A 27,085-nucleotide genomic window follows, 5' to 3' on the forward strand; every position below is an offset into this window, starting at 1 on the left:
CTTTAAAGCTTTATTTATCCAGAGAACGTTTGAACATTCTAATCACCACCGTGCTTCATATTCATAGTTCCAGATTAATTCAGCCCAGACGTTTCCCATTACACCAACCTCTAGGCTACTGCTAGCTGCTACCTCTTGATTCTTACCTCCGTCAGCGGAGTTGGCCGGAGGTCAGCGACCCATTCCCACGAGCTCAAAGCCGACTGAGGCTCAAACCAACAAGCTCCAAACAGGTGTGTACTGTAACTATCAAACTCTCTGAGCCACTGGGTCACTCTTCATATGACTTTTTCCTCTGGCTTTTTTCACTCTTTCTCTGGCTGTTGCCGTTCGAACTGACTTAGGCTCGAACCCACGTTGTTTGTCTGTCTCTCTCGTCTTGCGTTCTCCCTGCTTTCATGCATTATATGTACCTTTTTTATGGAAAAACCATATCACACAAATGATTAATGAAAGTATAGTCTTTAGACATCTTAAAATATGTTTGGAGGGGATCTTTTAAGTTTAATAGTATTTGAATTATATATTATATGACGTTCTAAGTTTCTATTAGCTTTGCACAGAAACAGCCGGTAGAAACACTTTTTACTTTTATCCTTGGGTATATTTCAGAGCCTGTAGCCTACTTTTTGCTTTTACTTGAGTAAACAAGTTGAATCTTGTACTTTTACCAGTCTTTTTTTTTTACACAAGTAGCTGTACTTCTACTTAAGTAAAGAAAGTATATGTACTTTTCCCATCTCTGGAAATGTGTGAGTATTCCCAGTAACTACTAGCAATAATAACAATACCAATGGCCCAATACTTACCCATACTATTGATAATACTACCCATAGGCTATTAATGCAATGGTGGGCCTGCATCTTTGCACAAACTCTGGCACAATTGAAGACAGTCTTTGATATGTACAGTCTTCATTTGCCGATATTTAGTCTTCACTACTACACTGCTGCTATAGCCTCACAAAGGACATTTATTAATTAATTAATTAATTAATTGATTGGATTTATATAGCGCCTTTCTAGACACTCAAAGCGCTTCACATATCAGGGGAGGGAGGGGGAGGGAACTCAGCTCATCCACCACCGATGTGTAGCAGCCACCTGGGTGATGTGTAGCAGCACCCACCTGGGTGATGTGTAGCACCCACCTGGGTGATGTGTAGCACCCACCTGGGTGATATGTAGCAGCACCCACCTGGGTGATGCACGGCAGCCAGTTTGCAGAACGCTCAGCACACATCAGCCTATCACAGTGGAGAGCTGAGGACTGAATGTGCGAATTGAGTAAGGAGGGATGATTAGGTGGCCATGATTGAAGGAAGGCCTGTTTGGGAATTTAGCCAGGGCACCGGGGTTACACCCCCCAGGGCACCGGGGTTACACCCCCCAGGGCACCGGGGTTACTGACCACAGAGAGCCAGGACCTCGGTTTAACGTCTCATCTGAAGGACGGTGCTCACACACAGGACAGAGTCCCCGTCTCTGCCCTGGGGCATTGGGGAGATTATTCATCAGATCAGATTATTCATCAGACCATTGGGACCAGAGGGGAAGAGCACCTCCTACTGGTCCTCCAACACCACTTCCAGCACCAGTCTCCCATCCAAGGAGTAAACAAATTAGTCAATGCCCATGTTTTTATTTTGTGAGAAAAAAAAGTCTCACTATAAATGGCTGGTTAGAGTAAGACTGAATAATGACATCACAACAGTCTAATCCTAATGTTAATTTAAAATGAGATATTCCTCTAAATCTCGCTTCAAATGACCAACATTTGAGAGAAATGGTCAATTTTACAGCCCCCCACAAAGCTCAGACTATAGAGAGGCAAAGTGACGCCTACTTCCTGCTTCAGCACTGTACCAGAGATTTCCATCCGCCATTTATTTTCCCATAGACATTTCATAAAATGCTTATAAAAAATAGTTTTACTTTTACATTTCACAAAACGCAAACAAAATTGCGGATTTAAAGAAAATATTTTTTCTATGTAGTTTTTTAAGTTTTGGTCCAAGTGAAATGTTCTATGGGTCTCTCCCGATTCTAAATATCGCTGCACCGTTTTGTTTGACGAAGTAAAACAATTTTTATACGCATTTTACGAAATGTCTATGGGAAAATAAATGCCGGAAGAAAATCTCTGGTACAGTGCTGAAGCAGGAAGTGACGTTCACTTTGCCTCTCTATAACTCTAACTCTGCCATTAGATAAGCTTTCCACATGACAAACAGGTGAAAATGGTGTGTCCAATTTGTGCTATTATCCCATTATCCAACTATTGGCGAGGAATGCAATGTTAAACAGCCAAAGAGACACGCACGTCCAAATGAGCGCTCTTCAAGGCAGCCAGGCAGGTGCTGACCAATAAAAACAGCAGTGAAAGAGAAAAGTACAGGCTGCACACTCTAGCTCCCGTTTGCTAGTTTTATTAGCGCGACGTTTCGAGCTTCACGCTCTTCTTCAGACATAAAATATACATCATAGGAATGCAATGTTCTCACAACAACCTCAGAACCACAGTTTGTGCTAATTTCACATTTTATGACTCTGTTGACTGTCCAGATGGTTAAGCCGTCCAGTGGAGCAGCTCTCCGCAGACAGCCCCAGGCAGCCCCCTCTGGGCAGCCTCCTCCCGTAGGTGAGGAGGTGTGGAGCTGGAAGAATGCGCCGCGGGGTGCTGATGGAAAACAGACATGTGTGCGCAGCAAATACCCATCCTTAGATAAATAAAGGTCAAAATAAACATTCTCAGCACTAGTGGACCTCACCCTGACCCATAGTAACTGTAACCGTGATGTTATCCAGAGACAGGTATTGTTTGACGGGTTGAGAAAAAAGGAGCTCACCTCATCCTTCAGAAGCTTGTGACTGGACTTGCATTTTGCTTCAGGGCAAAGATAAGATTAAAAGAGAACTACTTGAAGTTGTAATTTTTCATTCATGTCCACATTCAATTTTTCCCAACCACATCGACTATTATACGGGTGTTAGTGAAATGATGTGAACTGAAGTGAAGAGCGGCTGAGTGCTTTGTGAAGAGTGTTGACAAAATATTATTATTACAGGGGGTTTTCTCATTCCAGCCCCTGAGATTAGCAATAACGACTTTTAAAACATTGACACGCCCCAAACCAAAAGCATGGACCATAACGTGTTGTAAAAAGAAAGGAACTTATCAATGGTGTGGAATGAAAATAGCGTATCTGCACAAATCAAGTTTTTCATAATTGTGAGGGCGTAGAAGAGGCAGGGCACCGCATTGTTTTAATGCACTCTGTCACTATCCTGCAGCTCTCATTCAGGGTGGGATCTAGTTCATGTGCATGACATGATCTGCTCCATGCTAGACAGGCGTACTCGCTGGTGGAGTAGCATGCTTGGATGAGCCCCCCACTTTGACTTTGCTAACTGTCCCAATAGGCTGTTCCTGGTGGAGACCTTGGCTCAGGTCTTTTGGATATGTGCCTTGTAACTGAGGGTTACTCCCATAGATTTCCATATAACCTTTCAATTCAAATGACCACAAAAAAGGGACAACACCACACCTGCAATTGCATGTCACCCCCCCCCCCCCCCCTTTCCCCACACACACAATAGAAGCATTAGACAAGCAGACATAGAGGAGGAAGTGGACAACGTTAGACAAGCAGACATAGAGGAGGAAGTGGACAATGTTGGAAACTCACTGAGAAAAGCTTGAAGAGGGGATACTGGAAAACCTTCCACTTCTTATCCTTGTAAGCGATCATTGGAACCTGGACTTTGCTGAGGTACTGAGAGAACAGCAGGATCAGACCCACGGTTCTGTGGGAAAACAGGAGATAGGACAAAATGTGTCAACCAAAATGGTTTCCCCGAGGCCATGCTCACATTGATGAGATTAGTTGTACATGTACATAAGCATATTAACATAACATAAGATAACATAAGATAACATAACGTAACATAACGTAACATAACATACAGTAGTTTCCCGACAGCACAGGGGAAGAGTGAGTGAAAACATGTCACATTACATGGGAGGCAATACAATACATCACTTTTGTCACCAAGGAAAAGATTATGGATATAAGCTTCTCCCTTCCCATCTCCCTCCCCACCTCCCACCTCCCACCTCCCACCCATCATCCCCTCACTCTATCACCACCCGACCCAACCTAAAAACCCTCTCACCTAACTCCCTCTCTTCTGCTGTCCTCGCCTTGCTTCCCTCAGCCGAGCACTTATCTCTCCTGTCCGCTGAGGAGGCTTCCACCACTCCTCTATCCTCTCTCTCCTCCTCTCTTGATTCTCTCTAACCACTCAGCACTAAGCCTGCCTGATCCTCTCCCCCGGTCCTCTCCCCCGGCTCCTCTCCCCCGGCTCCTCTCCCCCGGCTCCTCTCCCCCGGTCCTCTCCCCCGGTCCTCTCCCCCGGTCCTCTCCCCCGGCTCCTCTCCCCCGGCTCCTCTCCCCCGGCTCCTCTCCCCCGGTCCTCTCCCCCGGTCCTCTCCCCCGGCTCCTCTCCCCCGGCTCCTCTCCCCCGGTCCTCTCCCCCGGTCCTCTCCCCCGGGCCTCTCCCCCGGCTCCTCTCCCCCGGCTCCTCTCCCCCGGCTCCTCTCCCCCGGTCCTCTCCCCCGGTCCTCTCCCCCGGTCCTCTCCCCCTGCTCCTCTCCCCCGGTCCTCTCCCCCTGCTCCTCTCCCCCGGTCTTCTCCCCTGGCTCCTTGGTTGACTGAATCTCTGCGAACTCATCGAACAGAGCTTCGGGCAGCTGAGAGGAAATGGAGAAAATCACATCACCCTGAAGATCTCTCTTCCTTCCTACCACCTTATCCACTCCAACTTCAACTTGGATGGAGCAAGTGTGGAAAAAGTAGCTATTAAAAAAGTTATTTTCTTTGCATTAGTGGACTAGACAGCACAAAATACCATCCAGGGGCAGGGAGAAGGAACCATTGAAGACTTTTCAGGGCAAGGTTTGAAAAGTGAAAAAAACTTTTCAATTTACAATTTCCCATTTGGCAGACACTAGTGTGTGTGTGTGTGTGTGTGTGTGTGTGTGTGTGTGTGTGTGTGTGTGTGTGTGTGTGTGTGTGTGTGTGTGTGCGTGTGTGTGTGCGTGTGCGTGTGCGTGTGTGTACACAATATACACAAAATGAAAACCTATCTTATATTTTAGATTCTTTAAAGTAGCCATCCTTTGCCTTGATGGAAATTAAAAGGCTTGGAAAGAAATTCATACGTAGGATAAACTTCAGAATTTATAAGAGAAACTAATTTGAATAATTTACTGTGAGCATTTAATAATCCTAAATTTCTATTTGACACGGTCGCAAATCTTACTCGCAAACCCTCCCCCAATACAAACTCTCCATTTACAGCTAATGACTTCCTTGACTTCTTTAATCGCAAAATTATCTGTATTAGAGATGAAATTAGCAACTCTCTAGTACTCACAAAGGGTGTTAACCCCTCTCCTAGCCCTGTCCTTAGAACCTTAGATGAGAGTACTATACTATACTCTCGAATTTTGAGACTATCTCTCTAGATGCACTCTCAAAAATTGTACTTTCATCTAAATCTACAACCTGTTTATTCGACCCTCTCCCTGCAAAGTTGATTAAGGAACTTCTTCCAATACTAGGCCCCCCCTTACTTAACATTATCAATAGCTCCCTCTCCTCTGGCATTGTCCCTGCCTCCTTCAAATCTGCTGTAATCAAACCTCTACTTAAAAAGCCAAATCTTGATTCTGAGGTTCTTAACAACTTCAGACCAATCTCAAATCTCCCCTTCCTCTCTAAAGTTCTTGAAAAAGTAGTCTCGACCCAATTAACTGACTACCTCTCGCATAATAAACTTCTCAATCCCTTTCAATCTGGTTTTAGATCACTCCATAGTACTGAAACTGCTCTTACAAAAGTAACCAATGACCTTCTCCTCGCGTCCGACTCTAATTTCTCCTCTCTTCTCATTCTATTAGACTTAAGCGCAGCCTTCGATACAATCGATCATAAGATCCTCCTAGACCGCTTATCTAACTACGTAGGTATTTGGGTAGGTATTACCCATTCTATCCCCTCCCACTATTCCGCCACTATTTAAAGCATGGCACCCATTCTTCCCTAAAGCGAGGCACCCATAAGCTCTATATGTGAACATGTGTTTATTTGGCAAAGGGACTCACTACTAAAGGCTTGCAGCCAATTAAATTAAGCATAGTTTGGTTGCTAAGAAATCGACATATGTCCGTTTGCAAGATGTGTGTCTATATTTCTCTATCATATAATTGTTCGATGTGTTATTATTACTACTGTAATTTGTTAATGTTGTGTCAGCTAGCCCTCCTTTCTCTGTTCTCTCCATATAGTCTCCCATACTCCTCTATACTCCCATACTCTTCCATATGCTCTCTCCTCTCCCACATTTCCCATTCTCTCCCCACCTCCTCCCTCCCCCTGCTCTCTCCTCTTGCTCCTTCCCCACCTCCTATACCCTCCAACATTTCCCATTCCCTCCCCACCCCATCACTCTGTCACATTCCCCCTGCTCTCCTCCCTTCTCCTGCTCTCTCCTCTGCTCTATCCTTCATTTCTATATTTTCTATATTTCTCTATCAATTGTTCAAAATGTTATCTTTATTCCGTAATTTGCTACTGTTGTGTCAGCTAGAATTAGCTAGACATATTTTCTGTGAAGCCCTCTGAGACATGCTTGTGAATTAGGGCTATATAAATAAACTTGACTTGACTAGCAGAAGCCTTTAGATCACAATGGCTTTATAGTAATAGAATGAAAAACGACATTCAGATTGAAACTTTTGACTGGTAGTGTACAGTATATTAAGACTTATTCTACATTGGAGGTGGGGTTGAGAGATAATGCTGTACTTCCAAGACTTGGAAAATCAATGTTGTCATAGATAAATAAATAGTAAGGAGTGCTCAGACAAAAATAGCATTAGCAAATTCCTGTGTCTAAAACAATTATGTACGAGAGGTAAAGATATTAGAGCCAGGAATGGAGTGGATATGTGATTTGTTGATCAGCTATCTTTGCTCTGCTCAGTTATCCTAACATCAAACCCTCCCAAGTGTCTGCTATGATATTCAAAAAGAATTTCAATCCAATCCAAAGAAGATCACTCCCAGTCCTACAAAATGATTGATTGTATAATATAAAATAAATCTGGCACTTTTTAAAGGATAGTAACTTAAGAGCTTGGCACGCCCGGATTAGCACAGTGTGGTCTAGCTTGACCTTACCTGAAGTGCCACCCCACTCCCCCACTCCCCCACCTCTTCCACAAGCAAAAAAGGCAATAAAGATAATACTGCCCTTCGGTTCCCCGGTTATCTTACCTCCCAATTTGGTAATCCTGTCTAATTTATTCCTGTTTTGTACACTTAGTGCTCCTCCCCAACACTGAATCCAGAAGGTCAGTCAGTACTCTGGATGCAGGTGAAGGCACAGTATCTGAATACAGAAGGTCAGTCAGTACTCTGGATGCAGGTGAAGGCACAGTATCTGAATCCAGAAGGTCAGTCAGTACTCTGGATGCAGGTGAAGGCACAGTATCTGAATACAGAAGGTCAGTCAGTACTCTGGATGCAGGTCTTGAAGGAACAGTATCTGAATCCAGAAGGTCAGTCAGTACTCTGGATGCAGGTGAAGGCACAGTATCTGAATCCAGAAGGTCAGTCAGTACTCTGGATGCAGGTCTTGAAGGCACAGTATCTGAATACAGAAGGTCAGTCAGTACTCTGGATGCAGGTCTTGAAGGCACAGTATCTGAATACAGAAGGTCAGTCAGTACTCTGGATGCAGGTCTTGAAGGCACAGTATCTGAATACAGAAGGTCAGTCAGTACTCTGGATGCAGGTCTTGAAGGCACAGTATCTGAATACAGAAGGTCAGTCAGTACTCTGGATGCAGGTCTTGAAGGCACAGTATCTGAATACAGAAGGTCAGTCAGTACTCTGGATGCAGGTCTTGAAGGAACAGTATCTGCAAAGTTCTGTCTGGCTTTACACACAGAGCTAGATACTGTATCAAATTTGAATGCAACTCACATCAAAGACACCATGCTAAAATTCCACCCGAAATGTTCAAACGCCCAAATGAGGACTAAATGCCAAATGATGCCAGAGCATGACTTAAAAAAAAGATGCAACTTCAGTACCACGGACAAGGTTCCAGATACCAATAGAGAGACAAAGTCATGCCCACTTCCAGTTTAGGCATACGCACCAAGATATTATTGAAATCGCCCTGGACATTGAAATTCTCTGGTAAAAATGGCTGAAACGGCTAAAATGGCAGTCATTTTTAAATTCACGTGGAATAAATGTGGATTCTCTGTGGTCATAAATGTATGGTATTAAGATCATTTATATTGGACAATTCAATTCACAAAGTTGCCCCATATTGGAAACATCTTTTTGCATGGCTAATATGTTTAGCCATGTAGCACGTCCAATGTTGACAGCTGTATAAGGGGTCTGTCTATATGCCAGGCAGCAGGCTGCCGGCCACTGATGACCTAATTTTGTCCTCAGGGTTGTGAGTCAGTCAGCCTTCCGAGTGATGTCACTCATGCAATTGTGATGTCATCAGTGAGTGGTGTCATCACTCATCAGTGATGTCATACGAGCATTTTGAGGGTTGGCAGTCAGTCAGCTTCCTTCCTTGACATCATTCCTCGATGTCACTCGGGCATTTCGATATGCTCAGGTGTGTCATCATCAGTCAGCTTCCTTCAGACATAGACAGGTGTAGGCCATCAGCCATGTGCCTGGCAGACAGGTGTAGGCCATCAGCCATGTGCCTGGCAGACAGGTGTAGGCCATCAGCCATGTGCCTGGCAGAAAATCATCACCAGAATACAGGAAATGAAGCATCTGATGCCCAACATTTCTGGGCGGAGACCCCCCAGATGCCCCACTTAATGCCCCCCCACCCCCCCCCCCCCTCCTCATGTTCAAAAGAAGCCTACATGTGCTTACATTATTGATAGTATTCTGTTACAGGTGATTGTAATCAATTAACAGGTGATTACAATCAAGTGACACAAACAGCCAATGAGCTGTGTGTATTGTAGCACCATATTGGTAGGAAAATGCTTGTGACATCATGGGAATACTATGAATACTGTGTTGCCTTTGTGCCCTGGACAAATAGACGGATATTTAGGCTAGCCCAAATGCATCTGGGCTGCCCCAAGGCCCTCCTGTTCACAGCCATCAGGTGGATCAGAGTGGGCGGATTCGAGGGTCTGGACCCAGTTGATTAGTAATGAAGGGGTTTCTGATGCCTTTTGTGCATGGTTTATTAATGAGGTATTAATGCAAAGTTCCCGTCTCCCTGAATTTTTCATTAGACAACAAGGAGTCAAACACGAAGGCGGCTTCAACGGGGTCTCCTCCAGTAACTTTAAGGGATCCTTGCATGAATGAATGTAAACTAATGAAAGTGTAAGTTTATTTTAACTGACTATTGACCGGTGATTCGGATTGATTTCTGTACGTTGAATAATGGACTTCAAGTGATGTGTTTGTTTCTGTCTTCAAATTGGATCAATATTGTTTTACAGATGAACTCCTTCTTCGTATTCCCCCAGCTCTGGGCAGTGGAATTACAAGCTTACGAGCACAAACTGCCCATGCTTGCGCTCATATAAGCTGGTGGATATCCCCTGTGTGGAGAAGGCCAGTACACTAAGAAGGATGTGGCTGATTACCATCCAGACATGGCAGCACGACCTGGATGTGCCGACCCTTTTAAAAGCCACAAGGTTCACTCAATGTAATGACTTTAGGCAGACATGATCTGGGGATGGTGGCAGTAAATGAAAACAAATTTCACTGGGTTGGGCAGGGCGAGGGGAAATGTAAAGGAGAGGGCAGCTAACATGAGGTCGCGATACAGCTTGAGCAGATTGGGTGGATTTAGATGGGCGACGCTAAGGCAGTGGAAATAATAACAGGAAAATTACACTAATGATGATAGATAAAATTATAGATATATCTGTCCAGATACACCTGCTGTGCTTTTACTCTTTCCCATGTTTGTAAAATAGATACTGTACGTTCTCCGCTGTTTCACAAAAACAGATCCTGTAGAATCCTGTAGAATTCAATTAAATCTAATTCTAATTCAATTCAATAGAATTAAATTAAATTTAAGTTGATGCATTGAATGCTCAGCTAGCGTAACACGTTTATCAGTTAAATTACCTATTTCCACTAACTAATGAAATACCAAGGTACCTACCTAAGTTCATACAGTATAATAATATATACGGTAATATAATTATATAATTATAGCTGTTCCTAAATTAACAGCAGAAAGAGTGACTCCACAGCGATTCCCCAGTGGCCAGACTACATGACACACTGAAGTGAAAAAGCACTGTCCATTCACATGGCAGTGATCCCCCAGTGGCCTCCAGACTACATGACACCCTGAAGTGAAAAAGCACTGTCCACTTACATGGCAGTGATCCCCCAGTGGCCTCCAGACTGCATGACACCCTGAAGTGAAAAAGCACTGTCCACTGACAGGGCAGTGATCCCCCAGTGGCCTCCAGACTACATGACACCCTGAAGTGGAAAAAGCACTGTCCACTCACAGGGCAGTGATCCCCCAGTGGCCTCCAGACTGCATGACACCCTGAAGTGGAAAAAGCACTGTCCACTCACAGGGCAGTGATCCCCCAGTGGCCTCCAGACTACATGACACCCTGAAGTGGAAAAAGCACTGTCTACTCACAGGGCAGCGATCCCCCAGTGGCCTCCAGACTACATGACACCCTGAAGTGGAAAAAGCACTGTCCACTCACAGGGCAGTGATCCCCCAGTGGCCTCCAGACTAAATGACACCCTGGAGTGGAAAAAGCACTGTCCACTCACAGGGCAGCGATCCCCCAGTGGCCTCCAGACTACATGACACCCTGAAGTGGAAAAAGCACTGTCTACTCACAGGGCAGTGATCCCCCAGTGGCCTCCAGACTACATGACACCCTGAAGTGGAAAAAGCACTGTCTACTCACAGGGCAGCGATCCCCCAGTGGCCTCCAGACTTCTTCCCCGCCTCGATGAAGAGCGAGAGGCCGATGAGGTTGATGGTGGGGGCGATGGCCAGCGGGCCGATGAACCTGAGCACCAGTCCCACCAGCCCCGAAAAGCCTAGGAACATCTGGAGCACAGACGACACCAGGATGGCTCCCTGGATCTGCGGACGGCAAGAGAATGAGAATCACTTTTATTGCCACAATAAGCAAGATTGTATACGAGGAATGTGTCTTAGTGTAAGTATGCAGCATATAAATATTCATATAAATATTCAGAGATAAAAAGAAGATATCTAAAGGCTAAATCACAGTCCAATAAACATATACACAAATGGGGAGAGTGTTAAATAGGCGTTAAATAGGAATGACATAGGAATTGACAGTCCAAACGGTGTGCAATGTAGTTAACAAGACTAATCTCCTGTAATGGACTAAAACGTTCTGGTAGGAGAAGCAGCTATAATACTGATATTATATACTTATTATATTTTTTGGGCATTCTTGCCTTTATTGGACAGGACAGTGTGTAGACAGGAACGTGGGGAGAGAGAGGGGAGAGGACATGCACTGTTCTTGTGGTGAGAGGTTCTGGTTTTGACAGATGGCAGTTGGGAAGAAGCTGTTCTTGTGACAAGAGGTTCTGGTCTGGACAGACAGACCTCAGCCTCTTGCCGAGGTCGAGCAAGAGGGACACAATGTAAAGAGAGAAACACGAGGGACACAATGTAAAGAGAGAAACAAGAGGGACACAATGTAAAGAGAGAAACACGAGGGACACAATGTAAAGAGAGAAACACGAGGGACACAATGTAAAGAGAGAAACAAGAGGGACACAATGTAAAGAGAGAAACAAGAGGGACACAATGTAAAGAGAGAAACAAGAGGGACACAATGTAAAGAGAGAAACAAGAGGGACACAATGTAAAGAGAGAAACACGAGGGACACAATGTAAAGAGAGAAACACGAGGGACACAATGTAAAGAGAGAAACACGAGGGACACAATGTAAAGAGAGAAACAAGAGGGACACAATGTAAAGAGAGAAACACGAGGGACACAATGTAAAGAGAGAAACACGAGGGACACAATGTAAAGAGAGAAACACGAGGGACACAATGTAAAGAGAGAAACAAGAGGGACACAATGTAAAGAGTGAAACACGAGGGACACAATGTAAAGAGAGAAACACGAGGGACACAATGTAAAGAGAGAAACACGAGGGACACAATGTAAAGAGAGAAACAAGAGGGACACAATGTAAAGAGAGAAACACGAGGGACACAATGTAAAGAGAGAAACACGAGGGACACAATGTAAAGAGAGAAACAAGAGGGACACAATGTAAAGAGAGAAACAAGAGGGACACAATGTAAAGAGAGAAACAAGAGGGACACAATGTAAAGAGAGAAACAAGAGGGACACAATGTAAAGAGAGAAACACGAGGGACACAATGTAAAGAGAGAAACAAGAGGGACACAATGTAAAGAGAGAAACAAGAGGGACACAATGTAAAGAGAGAAACAAGAGGGACACAATGTAAAGAGAGAAACAAGAGGGACACAATGTAAAGAGAGAAACAAGAGGGACACAATGTAAAGAGAGAAACAAGAGGGACACAATGTAAAGAGAGAAACAAGAGGGACACAATGTAAAGAGAGAAACAAGAGGGACACAATGTAAAGAGAGAAACAAGAGGGACACAATGTAAAGAGAGAAACAAGAGGGACACAATGTAAAGAGAGAAACACGAGGGACACAATGTAAAGAGAGAAACAAGAGGGACACAATGTAAAGAGAGAAACAAGAGGGACACAATGTAAAGAGAGAAACACGAGGGACACAATGTAAAGAGAGAAACACGAGGGACACAATGTAAAGAGATAAACAAGAGGGACACAATGTAAAGAGAGAAACAAGAGGGACACAATGTAAAGAGAGAAACACGAGGGACACAATGTAAAGAGAGAAACAAGAGGGACACAATGTAAAGAGAGAAACACGAGGGACACAATGTAAAGAGAGAAACAAGAGGGACACAATGTAAAGAGAGAAACAAGAGGGACACAATGTAAAGAGAGAAACACGAGGGACACAATGTAAAGAGAGAAACAAGAGGGACACAATGTAAAGAGAGAAACACGAGGGACACAATGTAAAGAGAGAAACAAGAGGGACACAATGTAAAGAGAGAAACAAGAGGGACACAATGTAAAGAGAGAAACAAGAGGGACACAATGTAAAGAGAGAAACAAGAGGGACACAATGTAAAGAGAGAAACACGAGGGACACAATGTAAAGAGAGAAACAAGAGGGACACAATGTAAAGAGAGAAACAAGAGGGACACAATGTAAAGAGAGAAACAAGAGGGACACAATGTAAAGAGAGAAACAAGAGGGACACAATGTAAAGAGAGAAACAAGAGGGACACAATGTAAAGAGAGAAACACGAGGGACACAATGTAAAGAGAGAAACACGAGGGACACAATGTAAAGAGAGAAACAAGAGGGACACAATGTAAAGAGAGAAACAAGAGGGACACAATGTAAAGAGAGAAACAAGAGGGACACAATGTAAAGAGAGAAACAAGAGGGACACAATGTAAAGAGAGAAACAAGAGGGACACAATGTAAAGAGAGAAACACGAGGGACACAATGTAAAGAGAGAAACAAGAGGGACACAATGTAAAGAGAGAAACAAGAGGGACACAATGTAAAGAGAGAAACAAGAGGGACACAATGTAAAGAGAGAAACACGAGGGACACAATGTAAAGAGAGAAACAAGAGGGACACAATGTAAAGAGAGAAACACGAGGGACACAATGTAAAGAGAGAAACAAGAGGGACACAATGTAAAGAGAGAAACACGAGGGACACAATGTAAAGAGAGAAACAAGAGGGACACAATGTAAAGAGAGAAACAAGAGGGACACAATGTAAAGAGAGAAACAAGAGGGACACAATGTAAAGAGAGAAACACGAGGGACACAATGTAAAGAGAGAAACACGAGGGACACAATGTAAAGAGAGAAACACGAGGGACACAATGTAAAGAGAGAAACAAGAGGGACACAATGTAAAGAGAGAAACAAGAGGGACACAATGTAAAGAGAGAAACAAGAGGGACACAATGTAAAGAGAGAAACACGAGGGACACAATGTAAAGAGAGAAACACGAGGGACACAATGTAAAGAGAGAAACACGTGCGATTGTTTGCTTGTCACTCAACTCTGCATCAGACAAGAAGGCGGCGCGCCATGCTGTTAATGGTTTTCCTGGAGGCATATTTAATGTGCCTTTTTTTCAAAATAAAGGGATTATATTAATGCTGTTGAACCATTTGAACCATCAACTTTGGCTGAACTTTATCCTTTAAGGTATGATTAAATCCCACTTTGAAGTCCCTCCTCTCTGTGATGGAGCTATATTCTATTATGTTGCCACAGGGGAGCACAGCTTGTGTAAGAGCCTGCTGACAGGCTGCAGATATATGGCTACAGAATACCTGACATGTTAGGCAGAAATATGGGTTCATTCATTACAATGAATTCAAAATGTCACGTACACAGACCTACATCAAACCCATTACACCCACTGGCGAGGAAACAGTAGATGTAGAGTATTAGAGGAAATCACATGTTCTGCTTTTCTGCTGTACACATACACACACACACACACACACACACACACACACAGTACAGTACAGTACAGTACAGTACAGTATACTTATACTTATACACTTGTACTTATAGACCATACATAATTAAAGCTACTCAATGAAGGCATTGTTAAAATTAGAAATGTTAAATTGAAACAAATAAATAAATGAATAGAGACCATATTGCAATGGGATCACACAACAGCCGCGATGCCCAATGGGAGTACAGTATAGTACAGTACAGTACAGTATAGTATAGTACAGTACAGTACAGTACAGTTTAGTACAGTACAGTACAGTACAGTACGGCACGGCACGGCACGGCACGGCACGGTACGGTACAGTACAGTACTGTACAGTACTGTATGTTCTTTACCTCACGCATTCGTGACATCCAGACCTCGTCAGGGTTTTCCACATGCAGGGAGCTGGTGCCGTTGTGGAGCTCCAGGGACATGATGACGGGGGCTCCCGGGGCCGGACACTGCCACTTGGGCAGGGCGAGGATGGCCAGGGTCGGGGTGATGAAGCTGAAGGTCCCGCCCTGGAGGATTGGTAGCCTGTGGATCAATAGGCAGAAAGGGTCAAAGGTCATGGGGTCACTGGACCACATCCTGTCCGGTCTCTGTGGACTAGAATTTAACAGGAGAAGACTGAAGCTGTTTGGTGACTTGTGTTCAAGCAAACCTAAAGGGATGGTTGGAGTTTTAAAGAAGACAATCACTTTGATCATACACTGACTATGTAGCACTATTCATATCTTTGTCCGGTGAGGCCAGCAAAAAGTCTTTTGAGTTGTTCTTATCTTTGGAGAGGTAAGGCACGCTTAATCATGTGTACAATGACTACGCAATACCAAGAAGTAACAGCACTTCATTTTACATGTACTATGTTTCCTTTAGGGGTAAAAATAACATCTGGAATGCATTTTTCTTCTTCCTTTACATGAATTTTCTCTTTTTCTCTTTGTGAACTTTTTATTTCTCTATGTGGGACCTCATATAAACATCTAACTTTTTTTTTTTTTTTTTTATATAAACCGACCAACGACACAACCTCTGGGAAGGGTTGGACTATGGCCTTCATGTCAGAAGTGGACGCTCTAGTCTTGCATACAGTATTATTCACATTGGGCCTTCATGCTTTTGGCAATTCACATCCATAAGCAAAACCACCAATGGAATGGTACAGTAGTTAAAGAAAAAGGCGGAGGCCTCAATGCACAAGTCAAAATTGAGATTGTGATCAGCAGCTATATATTTACGTGGGAATTCTTTCGGAGACGTTTGCCAATGCTAACAAATGTTGAGGCTGTTTGCTGCCAGTATCTCCATAACAGCGCAAATTCCCTTTGAGCTGAACTGAACTGACTTCCATGATGAATCATAAATAATAAGTCAGAAGCCTTATCATGGCAGGAAGCTGTCACCCACTTTCACAAGTATGTTCCTAAGAAAGCATCAAAGAGTTGCCAGGATTTCACAAGTCCATTATGGGCTGAGCCGCTACACTTTGAATTAAGCGACGCAAACTTTGGACGGGAAAACAGCCTTAAGAAAAACTGAACCAACTTCAGAGCTGATCCTGAAGGGTACATCTCGCCTCAGTATTAGTGTCACGCAGAGCCTGGCGGTGGACTCACTCACAGCATTAACGCTGTGGTGCTGGAGGCGCGGGGGGGAGGAGGGAGGGGGGCTGAAGGAGGAGGGGGGGGGGGGGGCAGAGGGGGGCTGAGGGAGGAGGGGGGGGGGAGGGAGGAGGGGGGTGAGCTTAGCTGACCTGTTACGGCTCAGCCCAATACGCTGCTGTGTCCGGGCATGAACTTGGTGAAACCATATACCTTGTAAGGAGATGAAGTGTACAGCATGTGTGTGTGTGTGTGTGTGTGTGTGTGTGTGTGTGTGTGTGTGTGTGTTTCGGGGGGTTTGACGAGCATGGCGTAAATTGTCATAATCCTGAGTTTAAGGAGTGCACTTGCACTCAAACAAATATGTGTACGTTGGGATAAAGTAGAGTTTCCTCCAGGGCGCTCCCCCTCTCTGTGGGCCTGCTGTGTTTTGTGAAGTTATCTTTTTTTTATTTTCAATTGTTATAGAACAACATAGGCTCAGGCTCAGACACAGGAAAAGAAAGAAAGAAAAGGGGACAAAAGAGAGAGAGAAATGCATACATCATCGACATTCATCATCACAACGGGGAGCTACGGCCGTATAAGGTGCTTATGTGCTCGCAAAAGAGACAATGCACATGAGATCCCACGCAAGGGCTCCACGAGACACCAGCCCTAACCTCAGTCACTTCTTAAAGTCGAGCTGAACCCCAAAAAAATCACAAAAATCTAATTTCTTTAGTTTTTCACACTTTTTCACATCAAAAGTTCATTTTTCAAGATTTCATTGATAACCGTGATTTACAGTTTGCTGACGTCACCTAGTACTATCAAATTTCTAACCCATTTCAACCAATCATTTCACAACATGCAGCTGTCAATCAAATCTTCATTTCAGGATAGTTTTCTCTTCCAAATGAAGGGGAAAATGGCGCCTAGTGCCTGTCATCTGGCAGAGTTTCTAGCCCATAAACTAACTACTAACTTGAGCAATTATGCAAACTAAATCAAACGGTAATGTCTAAGAATGCAACGAAATGTAACTGGCTCGTTAAAACATGCATTCCAGGAATATTATTTACATTTATAACGATAATGGCGCGCGCCTCCGAGCCTTTTGAAAGAAGATAGTAACGCACACCAATAATAAGTTTCAGGAGGTGCTGATCACCGAAATCGCGAAATTGAGGATGAAGAAAGTGTTGCACACTCACTGCTCCATAAAAAGTTTTTAATGAAATGACGTTTCGGCCTGTGGCCTTCTTCAGATTTGCGCGCCTCCGAGCCTGACAGCCTCCCTGGCTGTCAGGGGTCGTCTCTCGGAGATTCCAGGCGGGCGGGCAGCACCCATGCATCGGATTTTCCGCTCGCTCCGCACGAAGCCAGTGGCTGTCTGGTAGCCTACTCCGCGGATCCCACTCGCGTAGCATGACAACACGTTGAATCCCACCCGATTTGGGGGTGGAACACGTCAGGATTTGCCGATGCCAAAGCCAGTCGACAGAATTGTCAAATCAAATCATCGACACCGTATATGGTCCGCCTCTCAATTTGTTTTCAGTCTGAAACGGACTCAGATGCACGTGACGAACGGGTTCACCTCGGCTTTAACCTCGTCAAAGTAGGCCAAAAATGGCTCCCAGATAGCTGAGAACGTGAGTTAGTTACTGTGATGTTATCTTAAACCTGTGTGACACACTCTTACACAAACACACACGCACGCACGCATTAGTGGTCTGATTTGCATGTGTGTGTCACACTGTCACTTCAATTTGTATGGGTGTACATGCGTACGTGTCTGTGTGTGTGTGTGTGTGTGTGTGTGTGTGTGAGTGTGTGTGTGTGTGTGTGTGTGTGAGAGTGTGCGTGCGTGCATGTGAGTGTGTGTGTGTGTGAGTGCGTGCGTGCGTGTATGTGTGTGTGTGTGTGTGTGAGTGCGTGCGTGTGTGTGTGCGTGCATGCGTGTGTGAGTGCGTGCATGCGTGTGCATGTGTGTGTGTGTGAGTGTGTGTGTGTGTGTGTGTGTGTGTGTGAGTGCGTGCGTGTGTGTGTGTGTGTGAGTGCATGCATGTGTGTGTGTGTGTGAGTGTGTGCGTGCGTGTGCATGTGTGTGTGTGCGCACATGGCTTGGGCGGCATGTGTTTGATGTACCGACTCTTTCTTAGGAACTCTATCTGTGTGGCTGTATGAGCACGTGGTGGCCCGGCGGGCGCCGCGGGGCGTTACCTGGTGCCCACAGCGGTCTGCAGCAGGGTGCACAGCCCCGACACAAAGAAGATGGTGGAGATGAGCTGGCTCTTGGCGGCGTTGTTGTCCTGGATGCAGAGCGGCTCGGCCAGGATCAGAGGGATGGCGATGATGCCGCCAAACGCCAGGATGTAGTGCTGCGGAGAAGCCACAGGGGGAGCAGGTCAGCTGACAAAACATCCCCACACACCAGATTCCTCCTATGTCCTATGGCTGTATTCACCTGAGCTGCTCTTCATCTGGGTTACCCTATTTCTATTTAATTTACTCACCTTTCATATTAAACGTGGGTCACGGTTTTGACAGAATCCATGCCAATCATTTTTAAAGGTACTGCTGCACCACTAGTAAAATAGCAGTAGCCAACTGTGACCCTTAACCCTTACAGCCCCCCCCCCCCCCCCACACTCCAAGAGAAGAAGCAAACCTACTGTCCATCCCCTTAGCAGTGTGTGTGCACGCTTCAGCAATATGACAACAGACCCGCGTGCAAAATGCCATCATGACAGCCAAGCAGCCATTATCCATCCGTTATCCATCAATTTACTCTGTAATCATGATAGGTGTACGTTTAATTAGACTGGATTAAATGGTGATAGGTGTAGGTTTAATTAGACTGGATTAAATGGTGATAGTTGTAGGTTTAATTACACTGGATTAAATGGTGATAGTTGTAGGTTTAATTAGACTGGATTAAATGGTGATAGGTGTAGGTTTAATTAGACTGGATTAAATGGTGATAGTTGTAGGTTTAATTACACTGGATTAAATGGTGATAGGTGTAGGTTTAATTACACTGGATTAAATGGTGATAGGTGTAGGTTTAATTAGACTGGATTAAATGGTGATAGGTGTAGGTTTAATTAGACTGGATTAAATGGTGATAGTTGTAGGTTTAATTAGACTGGATTAAATGGTGATAGTTGTAGGTTTAATTAGACTGGATTAAATGGTGATAGGTGTAGGTTTAATTAGACTGGATTAAATGGTGATAGGTGTAGGTTTAATTAGACTGGATTAAATGGTGATAGTTGTAGGTTTAATTAGACTGGATTAAATGGTGATAGTTGTAGGTTTAATTAGACTGGATTAAATGGTGATAGGTGTAGGTTTAATTAGACTGGATTAAATGGTGATAGGTGTAGGTTTAATTAGACTGGATTAAATGGTGATAGTTGTAGGTTTAATTAGACTGGATTAAATGGTGATAGGTGTAGGTTTAATTAGACTGGATTAAATGGTGATAGGTGTAGGTTTAATTAGACTGGATTAAATGGTGATAGGTGTAGGTTTAATTACACTGAATTAAATGGTGATAGTTGTAGGTTTAATTAGACTGGATTAAATGGTGATAGGTGTAGGTTTAATTAGACTGGATTAAATGGTGATAGTTGTAGGTTTAATTAGACTGGATTAAATGGTGATAGGTGTAGGTTTAATTAGACTGGATTAAATGGTGATAGGTGTAGGTTTAATTAGACTGGATTAAATGGTGATAGTTGTAGGTTTAATTACACTGGATTAAATGGTGATAGTTGTAGGTTTAATTAGACTGGATTAAATGGTGATAGGTGTAGGTTTAATTAGACTGGATTAAATGGTGATAGTTGTAGGTTTAATTAGACTGGATTAAATGGTGATAGGTGTAGGTTTAATTAGACTGGATTAAATGGTGATAGTTGTAGGTTTAATTAGACTGGATTAAATGGTGATAGGTGTAGGTTTAATTAGACTGGATTAAATGGTGATAGGTGTAGGTTTAATTAGACTGGATTAAATGGTGATAGTTGTAGGTTTAATTACACTGGATTAAATGGTGATAGTTGTAGGTTTAATTAGACTGGATTAAATGGTGATAGGTGTAGGTTTAATTAGACTGGATTAAATGGTGATAGTTGTAGGTTTAATTAGACTGGATTAAATGGTGATAGTTGTAGGTTTAATTAGACTGGATTAAATGGTGATAGTTGTAGGTTTAATTAGACTGGATTAAATGGTGATAGGTGTAGGTTTAATTAGACTGGATTAAATGGTGATAGTTGTAGGTTTAATTAGACTGGATTAAATGGTGATAGTTGTAGGTTTAATTAGACTGGATTAAATGGTGATAGTTGTAGGTTTAATTAGACTGGATTAAATGGTGATAGTTGTAGGTTCAATTAGACTGGATTAAATGGTGATACTGTAGGTGTAGGTTTAATTAGACTGGATTAATAGTCCTTAGTTTGTTCTTACCTATCAAAGGATTCTAGAAATATGCATATAGACCTTAAGGTTGAGGAGCTATCCAGATTTATTTTTATGTCTGTCTAGACGAGGGGGGAGACAAAAACAGCACCCTAGGGCAGAACAGGTTCAAGCTATTTTGATCTAAAGGCTTAATTGCTTGACATTAGTTTCTTAGACAAATGTAAATAGTGAAATTGATCCTATGTAAACATTTCTTTCCAAAGCCTTTGCCTTTATCAAGGCACGGTGTTGGGATGTGTCCTGGATTCATAGGATTTAGAGCAAAGCAATAAAAAGAAAATCTAAGGCAGATGTTGCTAAGGCCCTGCAGATTAATGGGTAATTGTATAACCTGCAACAGTCATAAATCAGACGAAGTTGCCCCCAGCTAAGGTCATTACAGTAAATCGGGGTGAGGAAAGCTTCCTATGCCTGAAGACGAGTCGACAGGTCGCATGTCTTCTGCAGTGAATGACTACGCATCCGTTCGCTCTGCAAAGTGCCTCAGACTGTCCAGACTGAACTCTCTGTTGTGGCTCTGAGGTGAGACTGACACCGAGCCACCTGCCTCCCACGGCTCCTAACCTTCTTACTGTGGCCACCGCACGGCACGCCTGGGAGGAAGACGGGGAGCGTACGTACATGCAGCGTGTACAGTGAGTGCAGCGTGCACGCACGGCGCACACGCTTGGTATTTTCAAAACATTTTCTTCTCGAGCCACCTGAGAATGGAGCTGTGAGGTGCACGCCTGGTTACTGTGAGGTGCTGTGGTTAAACATGCCTACCTACCAAAAGGCATCTTTGAGGCTCTGTTATGAGGGTTTGCCTGATAATATAATGTAGGTTATGTTATGAGGGTTTGCCTGATAATATCATTTAATAGAAGTTGGATATTAGTCAGACAAAAAGTCGCCCACATTCGATATGATGGAGGTTTTTCTTTTTATCCTCTTATGGGGTGTCAATCTTTTTTTTCTTTTTCTTTTCTCCCTCCCCCCCACTGTTCTCTTATCTTTATTTTATAGCCACTGTATTGTCTTTGTAAACCATTTTTAGAAAAGTCATATATGAATAAATGTGTTATTATCCTAATTTGTCAAATTCTCAAAGAAACCTGCCTCCCCCTCCTGACAGATCACCTTTTGTTTGTCCTTTATTCAAGTCAACTAAGAACATTACAAGAACGTTGTAACTCTGATTAACAATGGTGGCCTGGCAAGAGGCAAAATGCCACTTGATGGGAAATTGGGGAAAGAAGAGGAAAAACACTAGAATAAAGTAATAGAAAGGAGCCAGTTGAGGTGGTTCGGGGATCTGGTAAGGATGCCTCCTGGTCGCCTCCCCAGGGAGGTATTCCAGACACGTCCAGCTGGGAGAAGGAGACCACGGGGCAGGCCGAGGGCTTGGTGGAGAGAGTTATATCTCTACGCTGACCTTGGAACGCCTCAGGATCCCCCAGTCAGAGCTGGCTAATGTGGCCAGGGAAAGGGAAGTGTGGGGTGCCCTGCTGGAACGGCGTCGGCTAAGCAGTTGAAGATGGATGGATTAAAATAAGTACATTTTGTCGATAGTTGTGAAAGAAACTGTGCATCACTCACAGGTCTTAATCAGGGGCGAGGGCCACGAGGCATGTCGTGGATAATTCTATATGATGTACATATATAATATGTCAAAATAATAGGACACCTTCTCAGTCGCTGTGAAGATATGAATCTGTTATCATAATTATAACCACACATGAGCATTTATAGGCAGCCTTGCACGCAAAGCCCAATTTGACACAATGAAAGGAAACCACACCACCTAGCTAATCGTCCCTCAGGGACTTTGTTGTTGACCACTTTTACCTAGAAACGCCTATTTCACCTATTCCATGCATGAGTCATGCAAAACTCTTCCACAGGCGACCTTCCAGGGTGGAGGAGCGGAGGGCACGAGGCGAGGAGGAGCGGGCAGAGATGAGAAGCCAGAGAAGCGACCAGAAGAGGGGAGTGACGTGGTCCAGTAGGTGCTGATGGTGCTGATGGTGTCAGCGTCTATGACAACTTCACTTTCATCAGTCTGGCTTTCAATGGAGAGTTTTACTGCCCCATGATGGTCAGTCTACTACAGGCTTTTATCACACTGCCGTCTGCCACGAAATAAAAATCTGGGGTGAATTAACAGTGAATACTTGGTGTTAAAATGGTCAAACTGAATATTGGCCCAAAAAAAAACAATATGTTGTCTGAGCAGATTTTGATCTCAAAATATCAGTATCGGCCTTAAAAAATAAAAATAAAATAAAAATAAAATAAAACATACATCCCAGTCAAAATATTATGGGGTAAATTCACAGTGAATAGCCGCGGCTGAGACCGTGTGACCCTCATGTTGGTACAGCAGGGAGGGAAACCACCCGGACACAACTGACAGCAGCTCGTACATCATTCAAACCTGCCTGTCATGCCCCAAGGCCCTGCAGCAGGTGTCTGTTAGGAGATGCAAGAACCTGAAGTATTGCCAGTTCAACAACTGCAAGTGTTGCATGAGAGGTTTGAATGGCGTGCACAATCTGTTGCATGAGGGGTTTGAATGGCGTGCACAATCTGTTGCATGAGAGGTTTGAATGGCGTGCCGTGCACAATCTGTTGCATGAGAGGTTTGAATGGCGTGCCGTGCACAATCTGTTGCATGAGAGGTTTGAATGGCGTGCCGTGCACAATCTGTTGCATGAGAGGTTTGAATGGCGTGCCGTGCACAATCTGTTGCATGAGAGGTTTGAATGGCGTGCCGTGCACAATCTGTTGCATGAGAGGTTTGAATGGCGTGCCGTGCACAATCTCCTCTTCCATCTCATCAAGTCATTCAGTAATGGCGAATCATTTCAGTCTCGGTTATAACTGAAACAATGATATTCTCACTAATATCAGTGGGCTTTCTTTAAGGATTTGAATGTGTTATCATGTAGTGATGACTGTGGCATCCTGAGTGAAGTTTCTTTGTGTGGCCAATAAAGCTCTATTCTGAACCGTGTTTCATCATTGTATTTCCATTTGCTTTTTTGTGTGTTGTTGGTCATTTTATTTCTAGTGTTTGTCTTTTCTTTCTTTTCTTTTGTTTGTGTAAGGATGTATTGTGCAGTGATATTGCTGTAGTGTCTGTAATGTGTGTCTGTTCTATTATATTCTAATCTGTTCTATTATATTCTGTTCTGTTCTATTCACAGTAAATGATGCACATGCACAGGAGTTCATGCTCCTCTATGGGTTCAGAAAATTGCTGATGAAACCTTTTCAAACCCCCAGTGGATAAACTGAAAAATGCTTTGTCATCAAGTAAAAAAAAAAACAAGGCTGTTTTTAGACACATTTTCACCTGAGAGGTCAGATATGTTGCTCAGTGGGTCTCAAACCTTCTTAGACACACGTTTTCACCTCAGAGCTCAGATATGTTGCTCAGTGGGTCTCAAACCTTCTTAGACACACGTTTTCACCTCAGAGCTTAGATATGTTGCTCGGTGGGTCTCAAACCTTCTTAGACACACGTTTTCACCTCAGAGCTCAGATATGTTGCTCAGTGGGTCTCAAACCTTCTTAGACACACGTTTTCACCTCAGAGCTCAGATATGTTGCTCAGTGGGTCTCAAACCTTCTTAGACACACGTTTTCACCTGAGAGCTCAGATATGTTGCTCAGTGGGTCTCAAACCTTCTTAGACACACGTTTTCACCTGAGAGCTTAGATATGTTGCTCAGTGGGTCTCAAACCTTCTTAGACACGTTTTCACCTCAGAGCTCAGATATGTTGCTCAGTGGGTCTCAAACCTTCTTAGACACGTTTTCACCTCAGAGCTCAGATATGTTGCTCAGTGGGTCTCAAACCTTCTTAGACACACGTTTTCACCTCAGAGCTCAGATATGTTGCTCAGTGGGTCTCAAACCTTCTTAGACACACGTTTTCACCTGAGAGCTCTCTTCATCTAACTAACCTAGTCTCTTTGGGGAAATTTAAAGCCATGTTAAAAGTCTTTTTAACCGAGAAATGCAACTGCCTAAACTGAGTTGGATTTTAGTCTCTTGTGTATTTGATGTTTGTATTAATTGTCTGTTTTATTTGTATTTTAATTTTAATTTTGTAACTGTAACTGACTTGTAACTGACCTGTCTTGGCCAGGTCTCCCTCGGAAAAGAGATTTCAATCTCAAGGGACTTCCTGGTTAAATTAAATTAAATAAAAAATATGTTGCTCAGCGTGTCTCAAACCTAGACACACGTTTTCACCTCAGAGCTCAGATATGTTGCTCAGTGGGTCGCAAACCTTCTTAGACACACGTTTTCACCTGAGAGCTCAGATATGTTGCTCAGTGGGTCTCAAACCTTCTTAGACACACGTTTTCACCTCAGAGCTCAGATATGTTGCTCAGTGGGTCTCAAACCAGGCACATGGATGCGTTAAAAGCGGCACGTTCTTTTAAAGAATGCATCTCCCATTTTTCCCATGCATGTGTGAGCCGCCAACTCAGATCTCCTGACTTCAAGGTGGCTGAGAGTTTACATGAGAACTTCCTCTGTTCCTCTCTTAGGATCTATCCACAAACATGGAAGAAACAAGTTAAAGAAGCAGGGGCTGTCAATGTGTTTTTCCTTTTTATTCTGTCACTTCACATTTGGTACTTTATCTATATGCATTTTATACATCAAAGTGTGTGAAATATTGCCTAGAGTGCAGTGACCTTAACGACGCCTATCCATTTGCTACAACACAGCCAATCCAAATTGATATTGGTCCATTGACAGCCATTCAAAATGCATGCTGGCCAATCCCGATGCAGATGACACAACAAACCACGATGGGACCAATCACATTCTTAACCTTCTTGGTAGACGAGATGGGAATTACTTCCAGGCTTAAAATGAGGAGAAAACAACAAATATCGATAAATAAATGGCTTCCAGGTTCCCAAAACAGTTGGTACAGCAACCAATAGCCACGCTTTAGGGTAGTAATCAGTATGTGTCATTGACCACTCACAGTTATAAACAAACCCACTGTGTGAGCCATAAATCCTTCATACAAATAGTTTAAGAATGACAGCTGTATACCTTCAAGGCTGCAACACTGTCCAAAGTGCTTTGCCTTTTCATTTGTAGTTCAAACTAGAGCCTTTCATACACAAGAATTATGAAAATGTTAGACATTAAAAACACCTAAATATGACCAATTATCTTCACGAACACTTTAGATTCCAGAAGTCGTGCATTTTGCCGTCTTCTCTTGTAACCTGACCTAACATGACTCCGGCCCGTGGTTGTTCTTCTCTGAATTCAAACCCATGACCTTCTGTCACTTCCTTATCACACACTATGGGCCTTGAATTAAATGTATGTTCTTGTCAAACCAGTTGCTGAATCAGAAAGGGAGAGTGGGTGGGGTTGGGGTGAGGTTAAGATGGTTTATGGAATATAATATAATTTTATGACATTGTAGATAGTAACAAAACAGTTTCTTATCTTGTTACAAATGGGTTCTTGTGAAACAGTAAAAGCTTCTTCCAGTAATTAGTCCAATGAAGGGGGACATAAAAATCTAGTTTAAAGCTCACTGATCTGTACGTACTCACTGACAATGATATACTGACATTTAAAATGCATTTGTAATAGTAGTGTGTGGTTGGCATTTCATTTTGTGGGACTCCACCTGTAGGCCTATATATATATTCGCCTCTAATCAGAGTTGGACTTGTTTAAAAGAGTTGTTTTATAGTACCTGTCATTGGTATCACATTAATACATTAACATGAACTTTTGCTCCGCATAAAAATATTATATTTAACATATTTCATCCCAATGCATTTGTTTAATGGAGCATTACCTGTGTTATTAATGGATAGGAATGGGATGATAGCCTAATATACTGTATCACAATTCAATATATCGCAATACAAAAATGTGACATGATACGTATTGTGGGGCGGAAAAAATATATATTATTGTATATATATATATATATATATATATATATATATATATATATATATACCGTAAATTCCGGACTATAAGCCGCACCTTTTTTTCCGTTTTTTGGCCTTTTTTGGCCCCTGCGGCTTATATAACGGTGCGGCTTATCTATGGATTTTTTCAAAAAAAACAAAAAAAACAAAAAAAAAAAATCTCTCTTTTTTAGCACTCTTTCTAACTATAAATCCACTTCTGTTTTAATTTCCTCTCTTGCCCTCTTTTCACCACACTGTATGACACTGTATGACACTGTGTGCACTGTAAAAAACAACACAGGTGGTGTTGTGTT

At 43.2% G+C, this 27,085-nt stretch overlaps 1 protein-coding gene across 1 annotated transcript in view; it reads right to left on the reverse strand.

The window, feature by feature from the left end:
- Positions 1-27,085, reverse strand: part of LOC310792463 (solute carrier family 23 member 2) — a gene marked incomplete at both ends in the record, with an annotated part of 102,748 nt that overhangs the window by 42,294 nt on the left and 33,369 nt on the right. The window contains 4 exons of the mRNA XM_083654150.1: positions 3,689-3,806; positions 11,032-11,213; positions 15,089-15,272; positions 18,548-18,705. Coding sequence (XP_083510276.1) covers positions 3,689-3,806; positions 11,032-11,213; positions 15,089-15,272; positions 18,548-18,705 — 642 coding nt within the window. The remainder of the gene's footprint in view (positions 1-3,688; positions 3,807-11,031; positions 11,214-15,088; positions 15,273-18,547; positions 18,706-27,085) is intronic.

This window comes from Poromitra crassiceps (genome assembly GCF_964638095.1).
Source record: "Poromitra crassiceps genome assembly, chromosome: 18".
NCBI classification, from domain to species: Eukaryota; Metazoa; Chordata; class Actinopteri; order Beryciformes; family Melamphaidae; genus Poromitra; species Poromitra crassiceps.